This window comes from Chiroxiphia lanceolata, chromosome 14, assembly GCF_009829145.1.
Source record: "Chiroxiphia lanceolata isolate bChiLan1 chromosome 14, bChiLan1.pri, whole genome shotgun sequence".
Classification (NCBI taxonomy): Eukaryota; Metazoa; Chordata; class Aves; order Passeriformes; family Pipridae; genus Chiroxiphia; species Chiroxiphia lanceolata.
Genome location: NC_045650.1, coordinates 20,551,233 through 20,561,359, shown reverse-complemented (window position 1 = coordinate 20,561,359; position 10,127 = coordinate 20,551,233). Strand labels below are relative to the sequence as shown.

The 10,127-nt window shown below is 47.9% G+C and overlaps 1 protein-coding gene across 2 annotated transcripts; it reads left to right on the top strand.

Annotated features, from left to right (window-relative positions):
* The first annotated feature begins 903 nt into the window (after positions 1-903).
* Positions 904-8,160, top strand: LOC116793818 (adrenodoxin-like). Of its 2 annotated transcripts, XM_032701964.1 has the most exons (5): positions 904-920; positions 1,123-1,380; positions 6,456-6,580; positions 7,006-7,135; positions 7,390-8,160. In XM_032701964.1, the coding sequence occupies exons 2-5, from the start codon at positions 1,202-1,204 to the stop codon at positions 7,508-7,510; spliced, it is 555 nt and encodes a 184-aa protein (XP_032557855.1). In that variant the 5' UTR covers positions 904-920; positions 1,123-1,201; the 3' UTR covers positions 7,511-8,160. The 2 variants fall into 2 exon arrangements, with proteins under 2 accessions (XP_032557855.1, XP_032557852.1); XM_032701961.1 differs by lacking the exon at positions 904-920 and having other exon boundaries at positions 1,083-1,380.
* The last annotated feature ends 1,967 nt before the right edge of the window (positions 8,161-10,127 follow it).

Sequence of the window (10,127 nt, the reverse complement as noted above, 5' to 3'; positions counted from 1 at the left end):
GATTTCCCACCCAGCTTATAGAAAATTCTAGAAAATACTTGCATTCCTTAATGTCTTTAATGTTTGGGGTTTTTTTCAGAAAGCTTAAGCATCCCCTTCCAACCTGAAAACTTTGGGTGAAAAATTTTCATTTCAGGGTGAAACCCCAAAACTTTCCACTTATCTTCAGAACTATGAATCCACTGTGTGTGTATGTGTGTTGAAGGAGACATTTTCTATCCAGTTCTCATGCTGTAGTTTATTTCCCCTGTACGGATTGATTAGAGAGTCCACTACTGGCTACTAATGTGTTACTGCATTAAAAAACCTTGATTAAAGCAGATAGCCTACCAAACGGTGAGCTGTTAATTTGGTATTAGGGACAATTCAGGCTCTTGAAATAAGAGCTGTTCCCAAACTCCACAGAAGTTGTCTGGTGCTGCAGTTTGGGTCCTCTTGGGCAAATTGATTTACCTTGGAGAGGAGGGTAAGACTATACCAGTGATGGTGTTTCTGGGGATAAATTAGTTTTCTTCTACAGAAGGCTTACTAGCAGAGTGAAATGAATGCTACTTATTTGTGCCTTTCTGGTACTTTTCAGTAGAGAGTTTGGCAAATGAGCTAAGTGTGGCTGCTTCTCACCACCATCATGCAAAGTAAGTGAATATTCATTTCAGAGGTAGAAGCCTACAGTATTGGGGAAAGTGATGATGTGGCTGGATGCCATCGTGTCAAGAGCAGAATTCATGAGTCTTACTTTCACCCTATTGCTGTAGGAACTGACATGCCCCTCTCCTCCAGGCAGCAACCATCAGTGCTCCTGATGCCCTCTTCTAGCCCTCAGCTCGTAACCCCTTGTACGATTAGACATAACAATGAATATTGCTCCTGAACTGGGATTTAGTTCTGGTTCCTAAAACGGAAGTCTAATGCAGAACAAGGTAATCGTTGCTCAGGAACTGGTATGTAGAGGTGATGTTCATATTACTGTGCTTCACCCATGCCCTGATGGGCTGGACTGCAGCAAGATCCTTTGGTCCATCCTTCTTTCCTGCTTCCCCTCCCTCTTCCCTCCCTCCACCCCCAGGGAGGCTGTCCTACTTTTTTCCTTTTTTCTTTCTTTCCTTTTTTTCCCCCTCTCAGCTGTACTTATAAGCTTTTAATCTGACTGTCCTTGCAACAAACAACAGCCCAGGAGACACAGGGAGGGACTCAAAGCAGCATGATAGCTCAAGGCATCCTGGGGCTCGTGCGACCCTTGCGAAGTGGACTGAACGCGAGCAAAATTCGCTTCATTTGCCTCGGTGGGGTGACTGAGCAGCATCACAACCCAGCAAAGTGGTGCTCAGAAAGAGGCTTCAGCTCCACGCACAGGCTCCAGGATGCCCCTGGGGAACTGAGGTGAGTCAAATGCTGACATACCTTGCTGCGTCCGAAGGGACAGACGTGCACCCCTGCCTGGCCCTGCAAAAGGGTGAGGAGAGAGGCCAGCGTAGCTGTGGCCTGTGGGAGGTGATGGACGAGGCCACCACCGGAGGTGAGTAGATGCTGATGGGAGGAAGGTGGTGCCAGGACCCAGTCCAAGAGGTGTTACTCCCTGCCCCTGGAGCTGTGGGGACCTATCTGAGGAGTGTTGCCCCCTGCCCCCGGAGCTGTGGGGGCCACAACTAGTGGCCTGGATCCAGCTTGTGGAAGTGACAATGTGGCATAAGAGTCCTTTGGCCCCTCTGGCCCAGACACCAGCCTCTGAGAAGGGAGACAGTGGGCAAGGTGTGTTGGGCAGCCAGGCCATCAGGCTGTTGTATTCCTGCTGTGGGGAAGCTGGGATGACCACAGGGTTGCTCTGGGAATTGTGAGTTCTGTTGGGTTTCTAGTCCCCTCTGCTGTAGGGGCAGAGCAGGAGGGGGAGGATGTCTGCAGCTCTGTGGGCTGTGATTGAGCTGTCGTGCCTCGCTGGTGCCTGTGCTGGGAGATGGAGAATCTGGCTCAGGTGCTTGGCTGCTAGGGACAACTCTGGGTGCAAGGGCCTCTGCTAGCCCATGGCTCCAGTTTCCTACCTCGCTCCTGGGACCAGGGACTTGTGCTGGGCTTTGCTAGACTGCTTGCTTGGAATGGGATGCACAGTCTGTCATGAATACTGAGCTTGAGTTGAGCTCTCTGGCAAAAACCCTTCAGAAGCACATGTTCAGAATTGTCTTTAAATGCAATGCCAGGGTGGAGGGCTCCTCACTGGTCACCTGAAAGGGCAGAGTCGGTTCAGTTGAGAGGCCTGGCTGACACAGCCCCTTGGGAAGCAGCCCTGAGGAGCAGAGGAGTCCAAGAAGGCTGGACGTTCCTCAAGACGGAAATCTTCAAGGTGCAGGAGCCAACTGTCCCCCTGTGCTGAAGGGCTGAGGAGGGGCTGCAGGCACTTAACACTCTTCTGTATTTCCACAGCAGGAACTATGGCAGGCTTCCTGCCAGCCTTTCCTCTCTCTGTTCTTTACAGATAGTTCAGAAGGAGATTGCAAAATAAAGGTAATTTATAGATCTCCTAGACCTGTATCATCTTGGTCAGACTGTAGTCTGCTAGGCATTGAGAAAAAGATCCAACCAACATGCAGAAAATACAATAAACAATTTTGCTATCTGACCAGAGAGAAAAGTCACACTGATAACCCTGCCTGGTGGGATTTATGAAGACTCATTATTAAAGGAATTTCTTTCTATTTCATTTGTGCCTTATGAAGTTATCTCTGGCAGTACTTGTAGGCATCTTGCTGCTTTGTATGGTCTTGGAAAGTATCTTCTAGGGAAAACATTGATAGGGAGAAGAACCACTTCCTTGAAACCCCTTTACTAGTTTCCTTTGTCACAGAAAGTTTATTTTTTAAAAGGGAATAATCAGTTGTCATGCACTGAACTTGCATTGCTGAGTTTGTCACATCCTGGTAAGATCTCTGCAAAGCTTTGACCATGTGCCCTGTGATGCCATTCTAAAATAGTTCAGCCTAAATGAAGCAAAACTTAGTCTAATCAGTTTTGATTATATTTTCTTTAATCCTAGATCAAAATTACTTAACAAAATGTGAAAGGAATTTTTTCATAGTTTCAAAACCACCAATAAACAAATTCAAAAGTAAATAAAAAATAAAAGCTGCAGACCTTGTTTCCAGTCTTAGATACCCAGAAGCAGAGGTCCTCCAGAGGAGACTTGAGCCTGGGACTGATTCGAGGGATATGAAGACAATGAGACCAGTGAGTGTGTGGGAGGTGACTAAACCAAACAGTGAAAACGGGGAGTCATTGGGCTGGGTTTATGCCCCCGACAGAGGCACCTATACTGAGAATGCAGACAAACAGCTTAAATATTCCTTTCAGCCAGCAAAGAGAGAGAAGCTGCTTGCAGGTGCTCTGTGTGTTGTGGTCAGGAGTGCTTGGTGTCATCCCTGCTCTGGAGAAGAGTGAACTGCTGCACCCAGGCTTATCCAGAGTCACACGGGGGTCTGGCTATAGCAGCTGTACTTCCTTGGACCTAAGTGGGCTGTCCCTTGTACCTTGTGTGCTGGCTGCAGCTTGGCTGTCTTGGGGCTCATGTAACTGGCAGGAACAGTCAAAGCAAAGTTGTGTCTCGGAGGAACTGCAGGGAACTAGATTTGTGGGAGACTGGTGCAAAGATTCTCGTGGGACTGGTATTGGCTGAAGGTCTAGGTGCCTCAGAGATAACAGGAATTAAGTTTTCTGTCAATAAATGTGTGGGCAGCTTTGGGGATTCTTGGATTTAGCACTCTTTGCAGGCAGTCAGCTTTCATTATCTTGTTGAAGAATCCATTAAGTTGCAGCACTAAGTGAAGTTTTATCACTTTACCATTTCTACTGTGTAACAAATTACTTCACCCATAAATTTAAACCAAACATTGGCCAGAAACCTGCCTATTTGTCATACAAATGGAATAAATCAGTCTGATCCACCAAAATATGAAGAGGGTTGTTTTAGTTTGTTTTATTTTGACATTTGAGAACTACTCTTTAAATTGCTTATTTACAAAGAAATGTCTGCAGGTGTCTTTATGAAGGAGACTGAAATGTCTTAATGATGTTTTCTGGCTTTTTGCTTTGGGAAGCAGGGTGGTCCTGCATGGCTGTGCATGACTGCAACGTGATCTTTCCTTTTTGCAGGTGGGAAACTCTTCCCTCTGCAGCACGGCCCAGTGCCAACTTCACAGCTGTTTGCATAACCAGAGGACCCTGGTTATGTTAGTTAGGCTACACTAACAGCTCAGGCATTTTTTGCAGCTGAAGCTCTCAGAAAAACAGGAAGCTGGCCTCCCGGGATGAAAGTACAGTGGTTCCTGTGTCCTGCTCCCGCTAGCTGAATCAAAGCACAACTACAAATAAAAGAGCAGAGAAAGCAAAAAATACTGTTTCAACTCTTCTTCACTTCCAGTTTTTGATGGAATACAGGAATTGACTTTCCAAAGAGATAATTTTTGGAAATTTCTGCTGCTGAAGTCTTGCTGATGAAGTCCCCATTTTAATGTATCCTTATTGACTTAGAGATGAACTGCACTGATTTGTCAGCAGGTAAATAGAATTAGAGCTGGGTGGTCATTGTGACTTACGTGAAGCGGAATGAACAAGACCTGAAAAGTTGAAAGAGGAGAACATTTCTTCCCCCTTTCCCATTACATTTTTACAGGAATTCTTTCCTGTCTCCTATCCAGCTGGATACGTCCCCTGTACTCCACCTCTGCCTCCTGTGAGTTAAGAAAGAGCAAAGGAAATTGTTTAAAGTTGATCCTTATATATTTGTGCTTAACTTAGAAGCAAATCAGCAGAAATCTCCACATTCTTTATTTTCCTTGCCACAGAGCAGAGAGGGGTTGAGCAGGCAGGGTCTTTCCAGCAGCTGGTGTTGCTATCACAGGTACAGTTTGCATTTAACCAATTCCTCCTCCCAGTCTGTGACTTCCCCAAGAGGACACCTGCTACTGAGGAGTGTGGGCACTATAGCAATTCCTCAGCTGATGATTCTGCTGTAATGTGTGACCTGGGGCTATGACAGTTTGTAATTGGTGTGAATTGCAAACAGTGTGAAAAATCAGTAGATAATATTAGAAATTCTCACAGCTCCGAGCCATGTTTGCTGTTTGTTTCACTGGTCCCATGGCTTCCCGGAGAAGTGTTACCAAGCTTCATCATACCTGCACTTGTATTAGAAGAAGCTGGGTGTTGCTTCACTCAATCTTGTGTAAGTGAGAAAAATCAGGGGACTGTGAGCTTGTCCAGTCCTCACTGCAAAGTTTGCTCCAGTTTCAAGGCTTTGTTTTGCCAGAAATGACAGCAGCAAAACCACAGAGCAGTGCTGATGCTGCCAGTACTTTGGAGTTACCAGAGCTGTGGGAGACAGAGGTGGATCTCTACAGGGATCTGGATGAGTGGTGCGTGTTGTCAGCCTGATGGAAGAGTAGAGAGGGGACACAGCTTCTGCCACTGGAGGATGCCTGGGCTTTGGGGTGATGGGCACTTAGGCAGTGCCACACTGAGAGTTACTGGGCAAAAGGCCCCACTACCTCCAAGGTGCTTCCCTCTTTCAGCACAGGAGATGAGATCTTCAGGTAACCCCTTTTTCTAAGTGATCATTTGGGTATGTACACTAAGAAAAAACACTGTTTGCTCATGTGCTTCCCCTGGCAAATATAACACAATCTCAGAATGTACTACCTTGGTGAGAAATCCCTGACACCACTGCCAGGATGGCAGCCTTCTCTACACTTGTGTGAGAGCCTGGTCTGGAGATTAAGTGGGTGCTGTTTTCCTCTTATTTAGAGATCTCACAAGCTGTAAAAATAACCACCAATTTCTTCCGAGCGAGGATCACATCAGCTGGGAGGGGGTTACTCAGCCCAGGAGCTCTGTAAGTTGGGGATGGGCATGTCTTGTCACAAGAAGGCTCCCTGTGATGGAGTTCAGGAAAGAAGTGGGCATTTCATTGAAGAAAAAGAAGCAGAAGAGGAACAGTCACAAGTAATCTCCTTTGGAATGGAATGGGGGAAAAAACCATAAATGACAACAGCCCTTCTTGCAGGATTAGTATCTGATCCTGAGCACTTTGCTTGTTATTACATCACTCTATCCAGGATTAGCATCCCAGGCCCAGGACTTGCAAATGCTTTGCCTGCCTAACATGCTCCCTCTACCAGCCTGCCCAAGCAGAAGCAGCAGATGCAGAGCACCTGTACTTTTTCATGCACGGATAGACATTTATTCTGAGGGATGTTTGATAAAGTGGGAAACATTTTGGGGCAACTCAGACTTGCTTGCCACTGAGGACTGTTAATTTGAATGTTTTCTGAGGTCCACGGTGTAATCCTTTGAGAAAGTGTTGTATGCATGTTTCCCTTCATGTGCCATGGCTCTAGTGCTCAGCCAAAAGACCTCAACTGTGGGCATGCAGGAAAGGGTGGACTCCTGATTTTTGCAAACTTGTCTTACAGCTCTGCAGGTCAGGTGACGGTGCATTTTATAAATCGGGATGGAGAGCGACTTACAACCACAGCCAAAGAAGGGCAGAGTTTGCTGGAAGTGGTAGTCAATCAAAACTTGGCCATTGATGGATTTGGTAGGTGTTGCAGAAGGATATATGTGTGTGCTCTAAGGACCAGTGGGTACTTGGGAATAGTGCAACTGTACATATGCCACTGTTCTGCTGAGACCATAAAGCAAGCTTCCCTTCCCCAAAAGCTGCCTACTGGGTGGCTTACCATGCTGAGATGGCAGTGTAACTTCACAGTCACCACTGGCATTCTAACAGCCTCTGTCAGCATGTTTGACTGGTTAGAGCTGATGTAAAAATTTGAAAACTGATTGTGATCCTCCCAGAGAAGAGGCAGGCTGAAACCTGCATCCATCTGTTGTGTTTTCTGGCATCTCTTTTGACATGTTCCAGATCTGCTAAAGGCCCTTTTCTCACACTGTTCCTGAAGATGGTCTCTCTCACGCTCCTATTTTCCCTGATTTGCTGTCATTACCTTGTTTCTCCACCAGGTGCATGTGAAGGAACATTAGCCTGCTCCACCTGTCACCTCATCTTTGACAAGGACACCTTCCAAAAGCTTGATGCTATCTCAGATGAAGAGCTGGACATGCTGGACTTGGCGTATGGACTCACTGAGACGTAAGCCTCCCTGCTGATTGCAGTAGATCCTCAGGCCTCTGAGGCAGGTTCAGCATGTGGCCCTTCTTTCCAAGGGGACAGGGCTTGTTCTGTATTACAGTTGTGCCTCATGAGCTGCTTTCTCTTGGGGCACAGGAGATCTTTAACAGGAGCTTTAGTGAAAACCCATCCTGGACCAGACATCCCAGTGTGGGTGGGGAATTTCTTCCTTTTCTTTGGGAACAGATAAGCCTCACTTCATGTTTTCTTCTCAGATCACGCCTTGGCTGCCAGGTGTATGTTAAGAAGTCAATGGATGGTCTGACGGTGCGGGTCCCCATGGATGTGTCAGACATCAGGAGACAGCTGGAGGTTGGAAAGCAAAGCAAACAGTAACTGGAAATGACTCCTGCACAGCTCACATCCTCATTTAGGTGTGGCAGGGTACTTTGCTTTTGGTTGACAATATTGCTTTTTGTGGCTGGCTTGCAGTAGACCATTGAGGTTTGATTCAGTATAAAATGCCTGTTTGGCAAATCCCTTACTTAAACAAGTTTTAATGCTTAATAGGGTCTTTGGTACGTGTTTTAAGTGCTTAAATGCTCTGCTGAATGCAACTGGACTAAAGTGTATGGCTTTATATTTCCCTGAGTGCGTGTCAGTAAACATCTGTGCTGTATGTGACTTGCCCTGTCCTTTGAAATTTAAGAATTCTGCTATTATGAGTAACTGCTCAGAATTTTCCAAGGCTTGGTTCTTTAAAAGTGGAGGAGATTTTTCCCAATATGGGAAGCTTAAGAAGAGAGAGCTGTTCACAGTTCAGTGTACTGATGGGCTTGATGTTGTAGGTGGCCTGAATTTGGTCAGCAAGAGCATACTGATAACATTTGCATGCTGACTGTTCCTGAGAGCGGGAACCACTTCCATGAACTTGAGATGTTACAGGTCCCTGAATTGTTCCATTCCGGGATCAGCCACTGTCTCCAAATGTTAGATTTTCCCATTGCTGTACTATCGCACGTGTCAAATAAAATTCTAATAAGGAGGCTTTTAGACCTATGAGATGTGCTTTTCTGGTACCATGAGCCTGACTGGAATAGAATGAGTTGAATGGAATTTGGTGGGGTGCATTAAGCACAGCATTACCGGCTGGTCAAAGGTGGTGATTGTCCTGCTCTACTCCTCACTGGTGTGGCCTCACCTTTAGTCCTGTGTGCAGTTTTGGGCACCACAATATAAAAAAGACATTAATCTGTTAGAGAGTGTCCAGGGCAAGGGCCACGAGGATGCTGAAGGGCCTGGAGGGACCATATGAGGAGCAGCTATGGGCACTTGGTTTATTCAGCTGGAGGAGATGGAGGTCAGACCTCACTGGGGTCTTCAACATCCTCCTGCGGGGCAACAGTGGGGCATGTACCAATCTTTGCTCTCTGTGACCAGTGACAGGATGCGAGGCAAAGGCTGGAGCTGTGTCAGGGGAGGTTTAGGTCGGATATTAGGAAAGGGGTGGTGGGGCACTGATCAGGCTCCCCAGGGCAGTGGTCACAGCCCCAAGGCTGCCAGAGCTCAAGGAGTGTTTGGGCAACGCTCTCAGGCACGTGGTGGGATTCTGGGGTGTCCTGTGCGGGGCCAGGAGTTGGACTCGCTGATCTTGATGGGTCCCTCGCAACTCAGGATATTCCGTGATTCCACAGTTCGGTGATTCCCTGGAATGTCGGTGTAACGTGGGGCCCGGGCGGGCGGGGCTGCGGTGGCAGCGCTGGGGCACCCGGGGGCGCTGGCGGGGCGGCTGCGCTGGGTCCGCCCTCCCTTCCCTCCCCTCCCTCCTCCCTGCCCTCCCCTCCCTCCTCCCTTCCCTGCCCTCCCTCCTCCCTGCCCTCCCTGCCCTCTTCTCCCCTCTCTCCTCCCTCCCGCTCGGCCCCGTGCCCGGAGCTGTCTCGGGGAGCTGGAGCCGCGGTTTTCGTGTCTGAGGGTCTCTGCACCTTTGTGCCTTCTGGCTGCCGACACCGGCCCTGTCCCCTTCGGCGTGGCCCGGGGTCCTTGCTGACGAGTGATATTCTGTAAATCCGCATAATAGACTTTGACTTCCTCTCCGGTCCTTCATGCAAAAATCGGTACAAAATTTTATCCATGTAAGAATTTTATTCTTAGCAGAAGGCTACCTGTGGAGCAGATTTCCTGGCATGGGCCAGGGCAAGGCCAATCCTTTCCCAGGGTAGCCCTTTGCTTTGTCATACATCAGAAAACTCCTCTAGCCTGTGTCTGTTTCTCCCAAACCTCTGCTCCTCCAATTTGTCTCAGGTTTACTGTAATAAAGCAAAGAGAATAAAAATGAATTAAATGAAAGCAGTAAACCCACCCCTTTCAGTACCACTTCAAGTCTCTCCCCACTCCTGGTGTCCCCTTGCAGCCGAAGTGATCGGGAGCAGTCCCACTCCTCCACACCCAGCTCGGCGTGAGCTGGAGCCCAGGCTGCTGCTGGAAGGTGCCAGCTCTCTGCACCCACGGGGCAGGATGGCAAGGGAGGGAGCAGCTGCTGGCTCAGAAGGGTTGAGTGACTTGTGTTTGTTTTCAGAGTGTGGATGACCTTCGAAGAAACAGTTTCTAGAACAAGCTGTTAGCTTTCAACTGCAGGGAGTCAAAGTAGCCCATGCTACTCTTTGGCAGGGCTGTCTGTCCCTCAAAGGTGCCATGGGATAGCAGAGAGGCCTCTGCACAAAGGAGCTACCTGCAAAGGATTGGGGGAGAATACATCTTTGGAGACTGGCTTTCCTGCTGGTTGGAATGTCAGAAATAGGATTGAGAAGGTTAAAATAAGCCACAGCTGCCCCGGGCACTTCCGTCGTGTTTCTGTCAGCCTACAGAATAAGAAAACAAATCATACATGCTGAGCAGAAATGAGAAGAGGCTGAACTGCATGAGTCATTTCTCTTCCAGGCAAATGAGTTGGACTTGTATGGCTTTGGTCTATATTGGGAGCAGGCCCTGAAGGCTCCTCACTTCCTGGATGGCA